This window comes from Penicillium mononematosum (genome assembly GCF_028829835.1).
Source record: "Penicillium mononematosum strain IBT 11891 chromosome Unknown utg000002l:1.0-8112719.0:1.0-8118358.0, whole genome shotgun sequence".
Lineage (NCBI taxonomy): Eukaryota > Fungi > Ascomycota > Eurotiomycetes > Eurotiales > Aspergillaceae > Penicillium > Penicillium mononematosum.
The window spans coordinates 5,704,013-5,724,980 of NW_026643272.1; the positions used below are offsets into that span (position 1 = coordinate 5,704,013).

Genomic DNA, 20,968 nt, shown 5'->3' on the forward strand with positions numbered 1-20,968 from the left:
TGCACGTTCTAAACTTTTCTAATCTGAGTGGAGCTGACAATTGACTCCACACTCCAATGCTTGGTGGTACTCAGGTCAAGATACTCTATCGCGCGTACACAGAAATACCCCTGAGAGTAGATGCAAGACACAATCCTATGACAAGACAGTATTGGTGAAGATAAACCGAAATCATAATTGAGGTATCAGATGAACAAGAATTTCCAAAGTGACGAGGGACGCGTAATGGATAAAACTTTCATGGTATATGTCGTTAAAGCCAGCAGGCAAAAGCAGATGCATCGCTTAAAGTCACTTTACCCAACAATCAAGTAGGGATATAGATCAGAATCCCATAATTACATGAGACAGGTTGGAGAACGCGTGTGCTTAGAGTTCGGTGTCAACACCGAACCCAAACTTCGAGCCATGCCGCGAAAGGAGGTCCATGCAGACAAGCCAGGCTCGCTGGGAAGAAAGGTCTTTCTTCGACATCTCTTTCAACCAGCGAGTCGCTTTGTCGATCTTCTTAGTGATATCGACAGCCTTGGCGGTGCCTACATGAGTGCGAGTGAACAGCTCGGCGAGGAGGATGGTAGTTGACTGCATGATGTTGTGCAGGATACACCACCATGGAGCGACACCGTACAGCCAAAACAGGTCTGGCTCCTCGGGCAGAAGGTCGAGCATTTGACCCGCCATTTGAACGCACAAGACTGCCATCTGGTCACACACTGTTCCCGGGGAGCTTGCTTCAGATGACTGAGATAGATGGCGGATACAGGGCTGCAGGATTATCAGCTTGGTGGCATAGAATTGGAAGGCAAGGCTAGCACGCTGCTGTAGAAATTGATGGGTTGTGTCTAGTTTTGTGAAATCGAACTCTGCGGGGAGACGAGACAGCCAGTTGTCGGCATGGTTGTTTAGTGTGGGAATGGCGGTTTCAATCTCGAGCCATGACTGTCGCGTTGCCCTTGGGGCGTAAAGGATATTAATAGCCTCGCGTAGGAGATGAGCCAAGTCCACTGCGTACAGAAAGTACAGAGAGGAGTTGGGTGTCAGATTCTCTGGCCCCCTCGGACTAGCCCTTTCTTCTTGCTTGCCCTTGCCCGACTCTTGCTGTTCCGGCGTTATAAGAGTCACACTCTCATTTGATGAAGCAGCCGTACCGGAAATTAAGGAGGTGAAAAAGGCATTTCGAGCCCTTTTGTCGGTAATAATTTGCATAACACGCGTGTCCCAAAAGTCCTCCTCTGCAAAGGGAACAGGAAAGGGCGTGGAGCAAAAGATGTCCCCCGTGCCAGGCGGACGGCCTGTCGTCTCACATAGCACCATATCCAACATAAACAGCGCCCACCAAACCCGATATCGAAGTTCTTTTGAAAAATGGGTGATGCTCTCGCTTTCGCTTCGAATGTTTAGACCCATAGTCACCGCGGATCGAATTGCAATTCCAATGAATCTCCATGACCTAGATGAGCAAGTCACATAGTTAGATATAGATCACGTATAAAAAATACAGAAGGGAGGGAAGGGGAAGACCAACCTGTTAACTTGGCCAACCGATAGGAGGTAAAAAGCAGCCAAGCCCTCCACCTGTGCCTGTTGCAAGTCGGGATGATCTACCACGTTACTTACATTCAGCCTCCACGCCCGTGTAAAATAAGTCTGATGATCATCGCAATTTGGTTGAGGCTGATCGATGAGGAAGGAGTGTCTGGTCGCAATGGCGAACACCAGGTTTAGCACTATAATCCATCGTTTCCCGGGTCGCACATTTGAATTAGAGTAGAAGGATCGATACTGATTCAGAAAGATTGCCTTTCCAATAATCGGGAAGGTAGGATGCACGACATGAAAGTAGGTGTCGACCAGCCTGTTAGCGATTTGTTGTGGAGGCCGGCGTGCGAGGTCGATATCGTCGGGAACCAGAATCTCCGAGTGATCTTGGAAGTAGTTCAAGGAAGAGATCGAAGGCCGTTCAAGGGTGTGTTCGATTCTTTTCGGGCTGCTATGGTCAAGGTCGCGTTTGAGTCTGTACAACCATGCCATCTCCGAATGTTCGCCCACAAATCCCGTTGACTGTACTTTTTCATCACGATCGAAGTCCTCTTCGGTGTAGTCTACAGCCCCCGAGGGAATAGATATAGGAGTAACATCTGCGGAAGATAGCACTGATTGATTGATATGGCTTGGGTTGGTGAACAAGGCAGGGACAGGGGTAGGGGAAAGGACTTGGCTGAGCGGAGTGCGTGCGTTTAGCTCCTTCAGTGTTTCATCGACCCGATGGGCCGACGAGGCATCCAACTTGGGATAAAGATCGCGGAGCAACGCATCAAAGGTTTCAACCCGTGTAGTTAGATCCTTCAGCTGTCTATGACTTGTTAGAGACAAGTATTGAGACCGGTGAAAGATTACCCGTGGACCTACTTCACCATCTTCTCTCTTTTCCGATCGCCATACGAACACGGGACATTGGAATCCAGGCATCGATGACAGGCCGGGCGATGGCCACTACATTTGGCCTTTTGTTCACGGCAATTTTCACAAGCTCGACTGACTCGACCACTGCTGGTCCAACTACTTGATTGTGCGTTCCGGGGGATAGCCACCTTAGCATTCACGCGGTCGGTTGTGTTGGATATAGGATGATCACGGATACCACGGTGATCACGGTCATCACGGTTATCACGAGGGATTTCGGTATTGATCTCGAAAGGAGAAGGTTGCGAGTATTCAGGGACGGCCCAGTCATAATTGAATTCATTTTCCAGGTTCGCATAGTTCGGATATTCGGAATACGGAGCAAAGTTCTCACCCATATCGTGTTAGGATATAGTCTGCAAAAGGATTTGAAGGTTTTTTTTTTCGCGAAATGCGAGACGCTAGCGGAACATCAACTCATAAGGCCACACAATAACTGTGGAAGAATAAAACCCCCCTTGCACGAGAGTTAAAAAAAATAAAATAAAAAAATAAAAAATACTCCGTACAAAGTAGTCGATCACCGTACTGTGGATTGTCATAAAGTGGGTTTCAACCAAAATCGGGCCTTCTGGTATGTCGGAGGTCTTTGCCGGTTCGCCACTAACAACGCTAAGGCCAATAAGCGCTTCGCTTTGCACATTGGTAATTTTGACATTGGATCCCATTCAGTATGGACAGTTTTGTATCGATGGGGTATATATTGCCGTCCTCTTTGGGTTTGAACCATCCGTGATTTCCATATGAGTTATATGGAACCTGATCTCTGATAGGCCATGACTCGTATTCTGGAGGGTTTGGACATTCCAAATCGTGTCGCCCTCTTTCGGTCCGAAATCATTCCAAATCTCGTTAATAGGTTGGCATTCATCCTTGTTCCAGGACCCGACAGGGTGCATCATGGATCCATTTCATGAAACGACATTTGTTTTGGAGAGAACCACATACCGCTCGCGGTAAGGTTTACCTAAGCGTTCCTCTCCCTTCAAGCTTCTTGGGAAATTTTGCAAGATCGTTCCTGTGCTTTCAGACTCGGGAAACACGGAAGATCATAATAGGGCCTGTCTGGGTCGACGGGTGCTTTTCTGTCAATCACGTTGGCTTGTTGGCCTTGCCTCGGTCCGGGTGGGTCGATACTCGTCCGTCGTCAAAATGGAAGACCCACTGATGCCTGCGTCCTCCGGACCCCACAGGCAAGACAACCACCACAACTCCATTGACGGGATTGGCTTTTGTTAGATGTCCAGGTCTCTTGTAACAAGTCGACAGGTCTGATTGCGCTAGCAGCTGCGGCTGGCAGTGGGGCAGCTGAATGTCTGCAGCACTACAGCAGAGCAATCCAAGCACCCGATGAACCTGCGAAGGGAGGAGACTGACCCTGTCTCTCGTCAACGGTCATGCTAATTTGGTGGCCAATTTGTGGTGGCCAGAAGCTCTTCTCGTGTACGGGGTAGATCAGCTCCGCATCATGGGCTTTGTGGCCGTCGTAAGCGACTAGGCGGGGGTTTCCTTCGTCCTCCTGCATAAGGGCGGCTCGTCAAGAGACCAACCAGGCATTCAGGAGCTTACAGCTACAAAGAGCCAATGAATCAAGCAAAGATATCGCATTACCTGCTCATTCGGAGAACAGAAGGAGCCGCCCAGAAGGGGCAGGCTCAGAATCGACGCTCAAACATGATGGCTTTGCTGCTTCATTAACTCTGCGTAGCTGTAAACTGCTGAATGGTTCTTCCCGGGGTGGAATGACGACTGCAAATGCGCGTGCTGATCAGGCTGAGCCCAACCACACAGACTCAAGGGACCGGTCCTCTGTATAGCTGGAAAATGTGCGTCAAAGTCTTTTCCGGACCCCGGGGTCCTTTCGGCTCTAATGCTCGAGTTTTTAGTAATTCGCTATGGGCAGCAATCCTAGCACGGCCTGCGATTTGTGAGGCCTTGCGAGTACCAGAAGTCTGCAGTGAGCATTAAAATCAGGCGAGACAGGTGGCACAGACGTGAACGAAAGCCTCGGTCTTGGTTTGATCCCAATACTGCAAGTATTGGAAGAAGTGCCGTGATATTGATGTGACCCAGGATATAACCGTGACATGAACCGTGACATGAGGTGGTGGTACTCATATCTCGCAGCAAGCTGTGCTCAAAACCGGTGTGACTGGGCCGTGCAGTTTCGCCATGAGGTTATGAGAGCCCGGAGTGTGTTGGGAGGACGAATCTGCGGTATTGTCGAAAGAAGGTTGGCCGGTTGATCCATGGATGACGCGGTTACATCATACCGAAAGGAGGCGCACTAAGCAAGAAACCATTGTGATCAGCAACATCAAAACAGGATGAAGGAGTGGCATGCAAGAATAAAATGACGATTAATGGCGCGAGGTGGGCGATTTCAGTCAATTTTGAGGTGGCTTCAGCTTCCATAGTCTCCCGCACAGTCCCCGTGACAGTGTGGTGCATGGTCGAGTCTCATGAGCTTCAAAGACCAACTTCGTCCATCTGGTACAAGAGAACCTCGACACGTTCTCAGCGGGTACCAGCAGTTATAATTCGGAATCCTCGAGGTGCTTCAGGACGTGAGGATAGGGATTGGATTTGGGAGTGCGCCCGTTGCTCCTGCTTTTTCTGTTAGTGGAACACGGACAAACCCATTCAGTCATCGTTCAGTGTCATTCTTCCAGGCAAATCCCAGATATGGATTGAAAAAGATATCCGCAGGCTCTGTGTTGAGGGTACCTAGGATGTGTTGTTCAGATTGGGTGTAGGTGATGGACAATGACTTGGGGGCAAGGCGGAAATCAACTCCGAATGGCGTCGGACCAATCAGGGTGTCGAAGGGACCAACATCATGGGCTTTTCCGCCCTTACATTTTAGGCGTAATTTGAATTTCCGCTCCGAGCTTGTCAGTGGCAAACATGGGAGTTGGGGGAAGCCACATCTTTGACCTGCTCAAGGGGATTACGACCACCCACCCACCTGCAAGCCGTCACATCTCAAAAGGGCGTTGGAAGATTCCGAAAGGCCATAGGCGCGAAATTTATCTCTTCATTGGTCTCGAGGGATTGTTTTGATTCTACAACTGGCCATTGTTATGAATCTAGTCCAACCGAGAGACAATCTAGCTGTCGTAACGCAGGCTAGAAATCGTGTTTCTATGCTTAGTCTCTGCTTATCCAGGTAATATGCGTCTACCGGCTGGAATAGGTCGGTCCATGCATGCTTTGCACGCAGGGAATGCTCTAGAAACCTGCGGTTTAGGTCAGAATTAGACTCCCCAGGATTCAATCAGCTTCGTTATCGTTTCCCACGGGCTCTTGGGATAGCTGTCTATTGTCCATTGACTCCATTGATTCAATTTGTACGATATCTGGAAATGAACGGCTGCTATTATGCTCCATAGATCCGAGGTTTATAGGTTGCCTCAGGCATTAAGATCATGTGACCATATTAGTTCACGTGACCATGGTATCTCCCCTTGGCGCGGACTATCTCTTCCAAGCACTCATGGACGCATTGCGATATTTGAATTATCTAATTGCAGTGAAATGCAAGCATAAAGGCATACAGAAATGTCTTTGCGCGGGCCCATGCGGCGGTCGCACCTGAGGCAAGTGAGCGCGGCGAGTTTAGAGAGCAGCTCCACCCACTCACTGGAGGCTTCGAACCGTGACCGTGACCACGACCACGACCACGATCAAGCCACAGATGATCGGACTGTCAGGTTGTCCTCAGCAAGCTGGACACGGCACCAATGTGCGCTTTGGGTGCACGATGAGACGTTTTCACGTGAAGAGATTTTGTTGAATCCATCGGCTTTCGGCGAAACTGAAGTGCAAGTTGGGGATGTTGTCGAGATCCTGCCCATGCGGGGATCTGGCGATGCTGGTTATTCTACCCTAAAACCCGAAGCAGCTTCGAAAGCTGGTCGCGAGAGTCATGCCGAACTCAGCTCGGCGTCTCAAGCGGATAATACCTCGAAATTCAAGACTCCACTGCAGAGCCGTTGTCTATTCGTGGTGAAGGCCTTGCCACCAGAAACCAAGGCTCGGAATCCTCAGTTAGAGATTTCAGTAACAAACAACATTGCCAACATCTTTGGTTTCAAGAATAGAACGCAAGTTCTATTATCCATTGTGGATCGAGACCAATGTGCGGCGTCTCACGTCGACATCGCCTTTCGCGATCAATACATGGTCCGATCGGACATGTGGAGACTAGTCATGTCGGAGTTATTAGATAAAATCATATACAAAGGACAAAAGATCATGTTTATGGGGAGCATCAAAGCCACTGTCAAAAACATCTTTATCCGAGAGAAGAAATGTCTGTCCGGATATTTCTCGCCAAAGACGATCCCTATTTTCCGAAGCGAGTCCGCCAAATATGTCCTATTCATCCAAATGTCGAAAGAAATGTGGAACTTTGACTCGGAGGGGACTGGAGACATCCTCTTCAGTCGGGTTATCAATGGTTTCCTACCGGAGCTCTTCAAGAGATGGGCTAATTCGGACGCAAAGCATTTGGTGACCATTGTGCTGTTCACTCGAGTCGAATATGACAGGTCCAGCAATTTAAGCCAGCCTAAACTCGGCGCTGGGAACTTGAACAGCAAATCCGGACCAAACAATGTTCCGACCCGAGATTTCTACCGTGTGGTAGTAAATGATATGGCAAGCGGCCATTGGACAACCATTCTGGACGAGCTGAAAAGGGAATTCAGGACCTTTTTGCGAGATGTGTCAATCCTGAAACCGGACGACATTGATGCTGCATCTGGCAGTGGTATCAAGGGCCCTTCCAAGCCAAACCTGGCGACCATTGCCGGGCACCCAAGCTCAGCCCTACGAGGAAACATCCTAGAAGCGATTCATCTCGCCTCTGCTCACCTGGCTTTCGATCATATCGATCGAGACATGGTCCACACTGGCACCTCAATCATTGTTATCACCCCCGGTAGCGGCGTTTTCGAGGTCTCTTACGAGTCCTTGGCTTCTACAACAGAAGCCCTTGCGAACCGAGGCATAGCAATTGACTTGGTCTGTTTGAGTCCGATGCCTCTGCATTCTGTTCCACTCTTCAAATACCGGGAGCCAGTGGAGCGACATTCTGGGGATTTGGAGGGGGCTAGATTCAGTGAATTTAACAGGGATCGGATGTCTCCTGAGATACACCATTCCCTTTCAAGCGTTGTTAGCAGATCATCGTATCTTTCCCCAAGCTCATACCTGGCTGCAACTAGAATGAGGGAACGCGCAACACCACAAGCCAAAGACTGGAGCTTTGGTATTCCTCATTGGCTTGACATCTCCTATTGGAACCCTGAAACATACCGAGAGGCCCGGCGAATCTTGAAAAAAGACCCGAATGCGCCTATCTCTCTTACCGTCACTCGGCCATCAAAGGCTTTCACGCCACGAGTGCGTATGTATGAGATCCAAATGATGGGAGTCATGGAGAGTGAACAAGCAAACATCACAATCCCCTACCTTACCGAAGGGCGCGGCGGAACAAGACCTCGTGGGCCTTGGCCCGGTTATAACCCGGGTAGTCGCGCCCCCCCTAAAACCCGTTCCACGAATCCCTCATCTCTCAAGGCACAGCTTAGTGATAGTCTTCGCCCGGGGTCCTTTGTTCAAAACGCGGCAGACCAAGATGAATCGCAAACTCGAGATACGCAGAGTTCACGCAAGGAAGTGATGTCTTGGATGGACCAATATGATGAAAATGTTTTCGCTGTCTCTCCGAAACGTCAGCAAGCTACCAAAGCGCCCAAGGCAAAGCGACCCAGTGAATCAGAAGTCCAGGCTGCTGGGGGCGGCTTGCATGAACGGCTATCTGCCCGCTCCATCACGCGCCTTCGTCATCATGAAACGAATCCAGCGGACGAGAATGATTCTTTGCACTCTGGACCTCGAAGAATTGACTCGAATATGACTACACCAAAAAGCCCAAGCTCGGCCAAGAGCATGTCTCTCCATAAAACCAGCGTTGAAAAAGACGCCGGCGCCAATGACATCACGAATTTCTCGGACGATTAGCTTTGCGCTTCGAGGCTTGAGCGCTACTCCTCCGAGAGCCTTGGCGAGCACGGTGGTCAATGTGGAACATGCCAGTGCTATGCCCATGACAAACCAAAGAACTCCTGCCGGGTCAGTTTCCGATGCCAGGAGCATCACTTCTTTGAGTCCGTCAGAAACAGCATCCACTACATCAGTCTTCGATGCACTTTCGACATCTTCAACACCAGCCAAATCCTCCCAGACTCCTGCTAAGCCGATTTCAATCAAAATACCTCCCAAAAACCCACCAAAGGAATCCGAACATCCAGAAGAGGCAGGCCCCCATGGATCACTGCCGGTGGAAACGCCAGCGAATGAAGTCGGTCGGAGCCATGGTGAAGATCATCTGAACGACCACAAGATCGAGATCACTCTCAGCCATAGTCCACACGAGCCACACTCGCGACCCTCCCCGAGCAAAGCTTTGTCTCCGTGGGTCCGATCAGTCAACCCATGCAATACTCCTAAAGACGTGCTGCGAGATACCAGTTGGTTCGGCCGTTGGCAACATGCGTATCCTCGCCCTCCACATGTGGCCGTGGTAAAGTGGAAGAGCTTGAAGTCTCCCGCGGTGCTTCCATTGACGACGGAAGAATTTCCGACAGCCAGTGTGCTTGCTTCAGACTATCTACAGACACCGTATCGTGTCTTCCCAAATGAAGATTCCGAAGGCATTGAAGCACCAAAGACACGCGGAGTCCTTTTACGAGAAATGATCTCGCTGCGGCTTTCTCATGGCTTCCAAATCGTTGTTGGAAAGCATGTGGCCGAAGTGTCCTCACAGCCCGCCCTTGGATCATTGAACGTCTTCGATCTCCGAGGTCTAGAGCGCGATGGGCTTACAATGTTTCTCTCCAAGGGCAACACGATTCACCGACTTGTCTGCATCCAGGGGGGAGAAGTTGAAGTGACCCGCTTTACGCATCAAAACTCTGCGGTGGTCACTTCTCCCAGGAGGCCTACCTTTACTCTTTATCAACCGGCGATGAAAACAATATTGAGCGCGGAATATGAAGTGAAGAATATCAAGCTGGATCCAACCTCCGAAGAGTACAACTGGAACTACGCCGATAATTATGTAGCTGGTCATCGAGATTATCTCCAGAACCCAGCACAGCAGCTGCACTTCTGGCGAGTCCGTTACGTCTTGATTCCACTCCAACTTCATGGCAATTCTCGGCGAAACTTGCAGACTTCTCACGAGGATAACGAGGAAGAAATTCATTTGCTGGGGATCAGCCAACTGACCCATATCTGGCAACGATACAAATACGTGTCGCCAGAGGAAAAGCTTTTCGAGACGTCAAATCCCAAGCGAGACCAGAATCCTTTGAACATCATGTACCAGACACGCAATCCATCAGAAGTCGTTACGGCAGAGCTGGACCGTTTACTACTCACTGATCCAGGACTCGACAATGCCCCTGCTCAGCTCTTACCCGAGTCCGAACTGTTGGATAGATCCAGCATCAGTCTTATGTCATTGGCGCAAATCATCCAAGGCGAAAAGGGCGTCCGGATGATGGACCGGAGGTGGCATTGGAGGTTACACTACAACTGCTTCATCGGGTTTGAATTCACAACCTGGCTATTGCAAAACATACGCGATATCGATACCCGTGAACAAGCAGTCAAGTTCGGCAACGAGTTAATCGAGCATGGCTTGTTCCAACATGTGGAGAAGAGACACAATTTCCGAGACGGCAACTATTTCTATCAAGTGTGTCCCGAGTATCGTGTCACTCGTCCAGAGTCTCGAGGAAGCTGGTTCCCTCAGCTTAGACCAGACAAATCCATGCCGTCGACTCCCGCTGTCGGAACTGCCAAGGACTCTCCTGCCAGCCTCAAAGCTCGATCAGACAGCATCGACGAGCGCATACCACAGACTCCCAACACTCCCTCCAAGGCGAAGAACAAGGTCGCCATTATGCTATCCAAATCGATGAAATTCGATGTTGATCCGCGCAAGCGGTCAAACCGGCCGGAAGTGGTCGACCTTCACTGGGACCGACTGCATAACCCCGAGAATTGCTTCCATATTGAACTCAGTTGGATGAGCACGACCCCCAAGTTGATTGAGGATACCGTGCTTTCCTGGGCCTCGACTGCCGACAAATTCGGGCTGAAGTTGGTACAGGTGCCGATCGCCGAAGCCTGTGCTATCGACAAGACACAGCCATTCCGGAAACCCTACAGGATCAAACTCAAAGTCCCGCCACCCAAAGGACCACTGCACACAGTGTTCAACAATGCGTCGTTTGCGCAACCGGGTCCTCCAGATCGCCTCTACTACCAAAAAGCCATATTGCGGAAGTTTGATTTCGTACTGGACTTCGAAGCTTCCTCTGCGTTCCCAGCAGACGTTGAAGTATCCTACTCCTGGGGGAAGCCCGATTACACTTACCCGCAATACATCCACCGAACTGGAAGCCTCCTGGCCCAGATTACCGACGAAGGCGATTTCCTCCTCCTCGCGAATCGGCTGGTGAGTACCCGCAGCACCGCAAGTCGAGACGCAGGCCGTTTCGATAGCCACAATCGGTCCGACTTCCGAGGCCGTGCAGCGAATCACGATGGACTGGACCGTGTCTCGCCCCGCCTTTCTCCAATTACCCGGCCTGTTCATGACATCGGCAACATCGGCAGCCCACTTACCCCTGGATCCGCAAACACTGACTCGGGAAACCTGTACCGCGCTCCGGAACTCATTCTTAACGGCCTGGCTGAGTTCTGCAATGATACAGCCCAACTAGAAAAGTTCTACTCGGAGTCACATGCTCGTCCAGTATCCACGAAGGTGGAATCGACTACCACAAACTTGATGGATGCATCGATCCCGTCGCTCGAGCTTCCTGCCAGCCTGGTCAGTCATCCTGTCTCGCCGCAGCAAGGGTTGCCATCCCGGATTACCCGCGAGTCGCGTGAGGGACTTATGTCACCGGAAGTTTCGCGTGCCCGGGCTCGAGGAGAAAGTCTCAGCTACAATGCAAGCCCTAGGAGTGGCAGCTTACGACCGTTGATCTAACCATTCGAAGATACCCATTTGACGCTCTGATGATTTTGTACCCAAATGAAATGCGATGTTAGCTATGTTCCTGTTTTTGTGAATGAAAAGTGGCCGTGAGCCGGACTTGATTATAACCAATTCCTGACGTATCTGATTTCCTTCTGCCTGTCCATCTAGATCTCAGATACACGCCTCATCCTCAAGCCGAGTATTTTTGGAAATTCAGTAAAATTCTTCGATGAGTGTTCACGTAGAGGATCACGAAAGCTTTCGTCGAAATTGGTCTCTTCAAGTGCATCCACGACGAGACCTGCCTGGAAGAACGGTGCAAAGAGCTGATTTAAAGGCCGATGGAACATGTACTACCGCGTTATTTAGTCTTCTTATTCCCTAAGACTGGGAAGGTTTCTACGTGTAGTCACATACCGGCGACTCGGTTTCCCCTTCAAAAACCAGTTGTCTCGCCGGGGGAACGTTCAAATATTTCCTTAGAACAATGGAACGGTCGACGATTCGCTGGCCAGTCTCTGGATCCTCATGGACTAATATCTGCCGAGCTGCACCGGATGTGAAAAAGAGCGGATGAAGCAGAGTAGCAACGAAGCTGGGAGATAGCTATTAGTTTGCCCAAGTATTCAGGTACGTGTATAAAAGCAAAAAAAAACCTAGCACTCACCAACCGTTCGGTTTGAGCAGTTTCTTCAGAGACCTTGCCAATGGCCCCAGATCCTGAATGTCCATGAGAGCCATGTTCATAGTGATAACGTCGAACCCGTCCTCCTACACAAGTGCGTTAAAATGTGGGCAATACTCTCTACAAGTCTTATGAACTGACCATGACACGAGTATCGACCATGAAAGTATCCCAAGAGGACTGCTTCGTGACGTCGAGGCAGTGGAAGGAAATCCTATTTCCATATTGGGAAGTGTCCGTTCGTGCCTTTGCACGATTGATCATCGACACTGCGCCGTCGGTCGCAATGACCGAGGCAGCTTTCTGGGCTAACCAGCGAGCTACAAGACCATTTCCCGTTGCGAGGTCTATAGCACAACACCCTTCTACTCTACCGACCAGTTTCTCCAAAATGGGGAGTTCTAGAAAGCGGAAATAGTCATTTCCGTCGTCGCCCATTCCTTTATCCCAGGAATGGGCGAAAGACTCCCAGGATGTCAGAGGATCGTTCAAAGCCATGTCTAACAAGATATTTGAGCAAAAGAGTGTCATTTTTACGATGCAGATGGTTTTACGAGAAACACCTTGGCACCGATGACTCATTTAATAATCTCCACTACTCTCAGTGAACTGCCAGGATAGGAAATTCCAAAGGATATCAAGTCGTATAGCTACCCAGCTACCTACAACATACGTATTCGTACAGATTTCCAATTCCATCTCGATTTGAGAGAAATCCAAAACACATGTGCTTCTCTCAACTCCAAGGTAAGACATCTCGCATTTTAGCCTGTTAGCACCCATGTAACTGACAATTTAGCCTGATATCCTCCATGCAGTGAATTTTAACCGCTCGCTCTGGTTGGTGAGACATTCCGATCCAACGGCATCGTCAAACCCCCGAGGAATTTCCCCCGCCTGATGTGCTACCCCGAGCTCCAGAAATAGCGCAGATCTCTGGCGAACGCGCTATTCAGAATCAGGCCATGGCGGACGATACACCGTGTCAAATGAAGCAGGTTAGCCTGCCCCCAAGGTTGTGTCGGCGTAAAACAAATAGAGCTTGACTGTCCTCTTGTCATTCACTTTCGTCTTTCATTCTACTTTTTCAATTCTATACAAAGCTGAACGATAGCCTCCAGGTATCTCTGGGGTAGCTTGTGCAGAACCGATTTCAAGGATAAGAATCTGAGATTCCCTACATTTTCTCCCAAGATGAAGTTCACTGCGGGGATGTGGTGTCTGCAGGTAATTCCGATCGCTCCTGGCTAATGAATTGGGTATAGAATAAAAGAATTAATGCTGACGTGCACCCGGATTATCTAGGATGGCGTCAGCATCGAGTGGATGAGCAACGTAGAGCGATTCTCCATTGAAGACGACTCGGTCAATCTGCTGTTGAACAAGTTCCAGGCACACCGAGGACATACCCTCAATTCGCGTGTGTTTCCAATCCTCCCTTAGTATAGAAATCCAGAAGCTAACAAATCTATACAGCAACTGTCTCCGCGCGGGTCACCTCGCCAGTAGAGGGAATCATCGGCGTGAAGCTTGTCCACTGGTAAGTACATCAAGGGCCCAAACCAGAGCTGTTAATCTTGGTGTTAGCAACTGCTAACAGCACACAGGGCGGGCCAAAACGACAACGGCCCTCACTACCACCTGAACAAGACCACCGGACACACCAAGATCGAGCACGACAAGGACGAAAAGAAACTCAACTACACAAGCGGTCCCGTTAATCTGGCTGTGAACACCTCCGCCAATGAACTAGGTCTAGAATTCCAGTCTCCAGCCAGTAAGAAACTAACCGGTCAATCGTTCCGCTCTATCGGATACGTGCGCGACCAGCGCACCGAGAAACATCGCTACGAGGATGGCATGTACGCCGAGCGTCAGGGATACATGCTCGCAGGGCTGGATCTCGGCGTTGGCGAGAAGGTCTACGGTCTTGGAGAGCGGTTCGGGCCTCTAGTCAAGAACGGACAGACGGTCGATATCTGGAACGAGGATGGCGGTACCTCGTCCGAGATGGCGTACAAGAATATCCCGTTCTACATCAGTTCGAAGGGATATGGTGTTTTCGTCAATCATCCTGGCAAGGTTAGTCTGGAGGTGCAGTCTGAGCGCACGACTCGCGTCAATATCTCCGTGCCTGGTGAGGAGGTCGAGTACTTCGTTGTATATGGAGCTACGCCGAAGGATATCCTGAATCGCTATACGGCTTTGACTGGCAGGCCGGCCTTGGTTCCGTCATGGAGTTATAACCTCTGGCTTACTACGAGTGAGTTCGGGATATGATTTGCTCTGGAAAGCTGGATGGAAGAGGCTGACATTGTTATAAAGGCTTTACGACCAACTATGACGAAGAGACCGTCACTGGGTTCCTTGATGGATTCCGTGACCGTGACATCCCACTGGGCGTCTTCCATTTCGATTGCTTCTGGATGAAGTCGTATCAGTGGTGCGACTTCGACTTCGACTCGGAGATGTTCCCAGATGCATTGGGATATCTCAAGCGTCTCAAGGAGCGCGGTCTCCGCATCAGTGTCTGGATCAACCCGTACATCGCGCAGGCATCGCCACTGTTTGAAGAGGGTAAGAAGAACGGATACTTCATCAAGGTATGTTCCTAGACAGTGGCACAAGAGAATGACATATGAAGAAAACAACCACTAACAATCCACAGCGCACCGATGGCTCAGTATGGCAATGGGATATGTGGCAAGCCGGCATGGCAATCGTGGACTTCACGAATCCCGCCGCCAGCAAGTGGTACAACACGCACCTGGAGCGACTAATGGAGATGGGCGTCGACAGTTTCAAGACCGACTTCGCCGAGCGCATCCCAGTCAAGGGCGTCCAATACCACAACGGCGCCGACCCCGAGCGCATGCACAACTACTACGCTCTGCTCTACAACAAGATCGTGTACGAGACGCTCAGCAAGGGCGTTGGACGAAACCAGGGTCTCCTCTTCGCGCGCAGTACCGCACCAGGCGGACAGGCGTACCCGGTACACTGGGGCGGCGACTGCGAGAGCACGTTCGAGGCTATGGCCGAGTCACTGCGCGGCGGACTGAGCCTAATGCTGTCGGGATATATCTTCTGGGCGTCTGATATCGGTGGGTTCGAGGGTACGCCGCCGCCAGCGCTGTACAAGCGATGGGTGCAATTTGGGCTGCTGTCGACGCACTCGCGTCTGCATGGATCGTCTTCGTTCCGGGTGCCGTGGATCTATGGGGAGGATTGCTCGGATGTGCTGCGGGAGTGCGTTAAGCGCAAGATCTTGCTTACGCCGTATATTCTGCAGGAGGCGCTGAAGGGCCATGCAACCGGCACGCCGCTTATGAGGCCGCTGTTCTTGGAGTTCCCTGAGGATCTTAATACGTATGCGATTGATACGCAGTATATGTTTGGGCCGAATTTGCTGGTTGCGCCGGTGTTTACCGAGGAGGGTGAGGTTACTTTCTATGTGCCTCAGTCTTCTGATGATGAGGCTGGGAAATGGATTTCGTGGTTTGATCATTCCAAGTCTTATGAGTCTGGTCGTTGGTACACGGAGACTCATGGCTTTGATACCATGCCCATCTTGATCCGTCCCGGCTCTGTTACTGTCACCAATCCCACGATCAAGGCCCCTGAGGATGATGCCTTGTCGGGAATTGAGTTGCTGGTCAATGGGCGCCTGCGGGCTGAGACTACAGTCGAAATTGTCAACTCGGCCCAGTCAGACGAGATCTTGAAGACTGTTCGAGTTGCTCCTACTGAGGATGGAAAGGTTGAAGCAAGTGGCCACAGTGTGAAATTGGTCTATGTTGCCTAGATCCGTATCAAATAGAGAATGAAATTCATGGAACTTATGTCATTTGCATCAAATTGGTCAAGAGTCATATTAAAAACGTAGGGGAAGAGCCCCCACAAGCAGAACTAAACTTCAGTATGAAGTAGGTGGGTATCATATTCAAAACAGGTCGCAATGCAAGAGGCAGAGCCGAAAAAAAGCAAGCAAAAGCAAGAAACGCAAGAGAAAGCAAAGAACAGAAAGAGAATCAAAAACCCGAAGCCCAGGTCTGGTACCATATCAGGCAAGACCAAATCAGAAACTATTGGGCAGGGGAAAGGAAAACAAAAACAATGCATGAATGCAATAGGCATGAATATGCAATCAGCAAGCGTAAAGAAATCAAAGCCTGGTAAAGCATTAAAGCAGAATCACCAAACTTCTTCGACGTCAAGGAGCCACTTTCGGATTCCTTCACGCAACGTATTATCAACACCTGATTGTGCTCTTCTCCGCTCGCGGTCGGCAAGCCCGAGTGTGCTGTCCACATCTTCACGGCAGTGTTCGGCGGTAACAAGGCGGACGACTTCTTCGAGGGCCCCAAGCACCATCTTGCGGCATTCACCACGAGGCACCTCAAGGGGAGGGGCTTCATCGCCTCTAGGGAAGGGGCCTTTGTCTTCAGCTCTACGAGCACGGTTAGGCGAAGGGGCACGTGACTGTGCCATTGAGGAGTAACCGCTCTGTCCCAAGACACGCTCAACAGCGTCAACTAGAACTCCGTCGAGGTCCATCACAGGCTCCTCGACGAACCGCTCTTCCACAAAGCTCTGATCCCGTTCATCAGTACCAAGGCCGTGAGTCGGCTTATCATGCCCAGAAAAGAAGCTGGTGAATTGCGAGGCCGAGGCAGCTCCAGTAGATCCACGGGGGGTTAGTGTTGGCAGTCGGAGAAGGCGTATGAGGAGCCCCAGAGTTGTGACCCACTATGATCTTGCGTCGCAAACGAAGTCGTTTCACCATAGAAGCCTTGGTGTCTGCAATCAAAGTTGTCGCAACATCTACCCATTTCTCTGATCCGTCCACATCAGATGTGGAGGGGATGTACGGGGATGGTTCAGCCCGCATTGCTTGTTTGATTTCTGCTTCAAGAGAAGCATAAGGCCGGACCGCTTGGAGCGAGAAATCCTCGTGGAAAAATTTCAACCAACCAGCCACATGGGCAGTCGGTCCATCGCTATCCTTCATGGTACCGGGAAATCCGGAGCCACTGCTGTGCGTAGAAGCAACTGCATCCATACTAGTGACGGATGTTCGAGTCTTCTTTGGCGAGGCAATAGTCGAATCACCGGACGAAGAAAGTGACATGAAACCTGGAAGTGGAAGGTCAACGTCCACCACGCCTTCCTCCGCTCGGACTGACAACTTCAAAGGCGACTCTCGAACTTGGCTGGTGAGCGATGATGGTTCTGGCGAGGCGGGCTCGGTATTGTGAGGAGCGGCAGCAGAAGCAGTTGGAATTGAAATGTTTCCACTGGGGGCTGTTTCAGGCCGGTGCTCATCCTCATGTTCTGTGACTTCCTTCACCATTCGAGTCAAAGTGGTTGACCCGCGTCTAGCAGGACCAGATATTGTAGAGACGGACCTTTTGCGAGCTTCAGATGGGGAATATGGCTCGGTACTGTCGGTAGATGAGCCTTGGCGGGAGCTCCAAAGACCGGAGAAAATACCGCCCCAGCGGCCTCCAGCTGAAGAAAAGCTGCCGTTTGTGCTCACTGCAGAGCTGTCACTTCGCTGAAGGCTCTTCAGTAGAGTCTCCGATGCTAGGCTATCGCTGCCTTCAGCTGCGCTGCGCTCTGTTCTAGCCTGAGTGGAATGGCTTGGCTGAGAAGTAAAATGGGGAACAGGAACAGTGCTGCTCTGAGTGATCATAGAAGTAGTTGCCCCGCTCGTATTCATGGCCCGAGCATCCTTCGGATGGATGTTTGATCCGGGGGGTTTGATGGAGCGAGCATCAGATCCTCTGCGGGCCGAGGCCGAGTGTTCCGCTGGTGGGGTTATTTCAGCTCCATCTATTGACCGCTGGGCTGTCTCCTGAGACGAAACGCTCACTGATCGCTGGTGATGCTCGTTATCGCCCATGATCATTCGTTGAGCACGAGCTCGTCGTTCGATCGCTCTCCGAAGAGACTCCTGTCGGAGGACAGGCACAGTCGGTGGGCTTTGAGAGATAGCACGCATTGAGGCCGATGTGCCGGGTCTCAGAGGGGAAGGTAACGGCTCCAGTCGTTGCTTCGAGGGCAAGAAAGCTGCTAGTAAGAACACGAGGCGACGAGCCGTCATCTTATCTGGGCATACAATGACTGTTCTGTTTGCAAGGATGAGTTCGCTATCCTGCTGAGCTTTGTGCTGCTGGATATGGCGGCGACGATACCACTCGGGCCCAAGGCTGTTGAGCCACTCGGTATGGTTCCCCAAAAATGCTGTCAAGACGACCAAGAAGAAGAAGTTCTGCTCTTTGTCGCCAAGACCACGGACAATTGAGCGGCCTTCCTCCCGCCAGACGCCCCAACGACTTTGTCCAGTGACCACATATGGGGTTTGAAGAGCAAGGCAGATCCGGCGAGAGCTGCGAATGGCTTCCTCTTTGAGCTTCGAATTGACCGATAGAATGTTGGCAGGTAAATGCACAATGGTCTGGTTAGTCCGCTGCATATTGGGAGGCTTCGCAGGCTTCGGGTGTGGCCCGGATAAAGAGTCCACCTTCTTCAAAAGAAAGAGAATTTCGTTACGAACAAGTCTTTCGAGGTGGGAGAGTGTACGAGTGATGACGTCCCAATGATCAACTAACAAGTCCAGGCGCTCATCCAGGCTAGCCGGTGGCGAGGCAGAGGATAGACTATCATCGAAAAACCCACCCGGCCAGCGGTGATCAGAATCCAGCGAGCTTGAAAACCCTGGCCGAGGAGAGTCTGGGCCTGGAGTACTGAACCTTGATACAGGACGTCCGGTATTGCGTGGCAGCAACGGGATCTGAATTGTAATTGCAACCGCGTACATCGGTGTTTTCTTTTCCTTGATTTTCTTGCGCTTAGAAACATCCGGGAATGGGAACTCCATCTCGGGCAATGACTCTTGGTAAAGAGCACTGGCATAGTCATGTCGCTCAGCCGATGCTTCCGCTCCTTCCGGAAGATTCACACTAAACATGCGAGTCAAGAGAACTGTGACTTTGGATGGTGGCTTGTCGTCCACTCCTCGGGCTCCTCCTATAGGAGCTGAGGGACTGCCTGTGGTGTAGGCCCGGGAAAGTGGGCTGCGGGCAGCAGGTGATGCACTCACCCCAGTCGCCGGGCTTTCATCAGCGGAAATTATATGCATTTTTGTAGACGACCCCCGGTAGCTGAAGGCGCTGCTGCCGAAAATGCAGTTCAGAAGGCCAGTATCATTGGAATCGGAGGAGTGTCGTGATGGGCCAGGGTCATGCCATGTTCCCGGTGGCGCCAGTGTAGAGCTACGGCCTCGAGCCCGGGAAAAAGCACCCGGGCCGGCTGGTGACGATCTGCGTGCATCTGCAGTTGCGGAGAGTGGACTCGATTCGATGAGGGAGGATTGAGTGAGAAGGTTGCGACGTGTTCCACGAGAAAGACTTGAGACAGCTCGAGTATGTCTAAGACCGGACTGATCGTTGCCTTGTGGGTCGATTCCAAGACCGGCGGGGGTGAGTCGGACGCACGAGTGTCAAGTAGGACACATGCATCTCGGTCGCCCAATGCATTTTGTGCAACAATCACACGAAAATCTTTAATTGGATCCAATTCCATTCCCCCACGATCATCATATGCACCAGCGGTCGAGGCATTGGGGGAATTGAAAGTCGTCTGCAACGGAAAGGCATGGGTATTGGAACGTCGAAGGAGGCTGGCGTCGGGGAAAAGAAGACCGGAGGTATGTTCCTCTTCAGTCACAGACTCGAGAGGCGTTCCATTGCTTCGTCCAGAGTATGCCGCCGGATTCAGAGTCGACGCGGCGGTACTCAAGAGTCGGCCAAGCATGGTGAATGAGAACGGGGAAACCCGCAGAGAACAGGTACTTGGGGATGCAGGGAAAAGAAAACGGGCCGGTCGAATTCACACGGTGTAACGATGGGTATCAGGCAGCTAGGAATATCTAGGCTGCGTCCACCCATAGCTTAATTCAACGAAGCAAGAATCATCATCAACGATGAAGGGAATTGAGAATATCCAGAGTTATGAGGGGAGTGGAAGGTGGGATGAGGTGCAGCAGTGGGGCTGGGATCAGCAATTAGGGGGGTTAGGAATTGGCTTTGCACCCACGAGGACTCCACAGTCTGATCAGGATTGTGTAGAAAATCAGGAAGTCAAATGAAATGATCCCAGAGCTTCTTAAGGGACCCAGTTCCTTGAACAGAGAAACCACCTGGGGAGACAGTGGAGAGGGAATGCGAAAGGGCGGTGAAGGAAGTCACATGATATCAGCCTCATTCCCTACGGTGAGGAACAGTGACCTTTTCAGTCTGTCCTTATAGATCTGATTCTCTGACTCTGAATGCCCCCTTGGAAACATAACGAGGTACACAGTATATAGCACAGGAATGGCCTATCTTGATCAACTATTTCCGATTATCGGAGCTGCATCCAATAATGCCTATACCAATCACTATTATTGCCCACTATGCCGCTATTCTCTACCGTCCTCGTGTCACCGTATAGTCGGGTTTGCAAGGAATCGTGTTACTTCGGGGGCGCTGATTTGTGTGTGATCTGAGGCGGGTCTGAATTTGGGATTGGAGGGAAATGATTTATCTCCCAAATATTACTCATGATGGGCACATGCCATCTCTCACCGTCACTCATACCTCGTGTGATACAAGCATCAGTCTTGCAACCCCAGATACCACACCTCCCGACAGGCCCCTATAATCACGTTTGTAAATACCCCGACCCTAGGGGAAAGGAACCCTCTCCAT

At 50.9% G+C, this 20,968-nt stretch overlaps 8 protein-coding genes across 8 annotated transcripts; 3 read left to right on the forward strand and 5 right to left on the reverse strand.

Annotated features, from left to right (window-relative positions):
* Positions 1 to 369: 369 nt before the first annotated feature.
* On the reverse strand, positions 370 to 2,801 carry N7519_003949 (putative C6 transcription factor; the record flags this gene model as incomplete). The annotated part of the gene is made up of 3 exons (XM_057290725.1): positions 370 to 1,450; positions 1,526 to 2,353; positions 2,410 to 2,801. The coding sequence occupies 3 exons, from the start codon at positions 2,799 to 2,801 to the stop codon at positions 370 to 372; spliced, it is 2,301 nt and encodes a 766-aa protein (XP_057151927.1).
* Positions 2,802 to 3,787: 986 nt separating this feature from the next.
* Positions 3,788 to 3,988, reverse strand: N7519_003950 (uncharacterized protein; the record flags this gene model as incomplete). Its single annotated transcript, XM_057290726.1, has 1 exon — positions 3,788 to 3,988. One exon carries the CDS (start codon positions 3,986 to 3,988, stop codon positions 3,788 to 3,790), a length of 201 nt encoding a protein of 66 aa, XP_057151928.1.
* Positions 3,989 to 4,725: 737 nt separating this feature from the next.
* N7519_003951 (uncharacterized protein) lies at positions 4,726 to 4,914 on the reverse strand (the record flags this gene model as incomplete). Its single annotated transcript, XM_057290727.1, has 1 exon — positions 4,726 to 4,914. One exon carries the CDS (start codon positions 4,912 to 4,914, stop codon positions 4,726 to 4,728), a length of 189 nt encoding a protein of 62 aa, XP_057151929.1.
* A 1,110-nt stretch (positions 4,915 to 6,024) lies between these two features.
* N7519_003952 (uncharacterized protein) lies at positions 6,025 to 8,493 on the forward strand (the record flags this gene model as incomplete). Its single annotated transcript, XM_057290728.1, has 1 exon — positions 6,025 to 8,493. One exon carries the CDS (start codon positions 6,025 to 6,027, stop codon positions 8,491 to 8,493), a length of 2,469 nt encoding a protein of 822 aa, XP_057151930.1.
* A 79-nt stretch (positions 8,494 to 8,572) lies between these two features.
* iml1 (GTPase-activating protein IML1) lies at positions 8,573 to 11,539 on the forward strand (the record flags this gene model as incomplete). Its single annotated transcript, XM_057290729.1, has 1 exon — positions 8,573 to 11,539. One exon carries the CDS (start codon positions 8,573 to 8,575, stop codon positions 11,537 to 11,539), a length of 2,967 nt encoding a protein of 988 aa, XP_057151931.1.
* Positions 11,540 to 11,694: 155 nt separating this feature from the next.
* On the reverse strand, positions 11,695 to 12,713 carry N7519_003954 (class I SAM-dependent DNA methyltransferase; the record flags this gene model as incomplete). Its single annotated transcript, XM_057290730.1, has 4 exons — positions 11,695 to 11,883; positions 11,948 to 12,125; positions 12,198 to 12,301; positions 12,357 to 12,713. The coding sequence occupies 4 exons, from the start codon at positions 12,711 to 12,713 to the stop codon at positions 11,695 to 11,697; spliced, it is 828 nt and encodes a 275-aa protein (XP_057151932.1).
* Positions 12,714 to 13,409: 696 nt separating this feature from the next.
* N7519_003955 (putative sugar hydrolase) lies at positions 13,410 to 16,020 on the forward strand (the record flags this gene model as incomplete). The annotated part of the gene is made up of 6 exons (XM_057290731.1): positions 13,410 to 13,442; positions 13,521 to 13,635; positions 13,692 to 13,755; positions 13,823 to 14,478; positions 14,541 to 14,818; positions 14,884 to 16,020. 6 exons carry the CDS (start codon positions 13,410 to 13,412, stop codon positions 16,018 to 16,020), a joined length of 2,283 nt encoding a protein of 760 aa, XP_057151933.1.
* Positions 16,021 to 16,409: 389 nt separating this feature from the next.
* Positions 16,410 to 20,033, reverse strand: N7519_003956 (uncharacterized protein; the record flags this gene model as incomplete). Its single annotated transcript, XM_057290732.1, has 3 exons — positions 16,410 to 16,891; positions 16,962 to 19,670; positions 19,715 to 20,033. The coding sequence occupies 3 exons, from the start codon at positions 20,031 to 20,033 to the stop codon at positions 16,410 to 16,412; spliced, it is 3,510 nt and encodes a 1,169-aa protein (XP_057151934.1).
* Between the last annotated feature and the right edge of the window lie 935 nt (positions 20,034 to 20,968).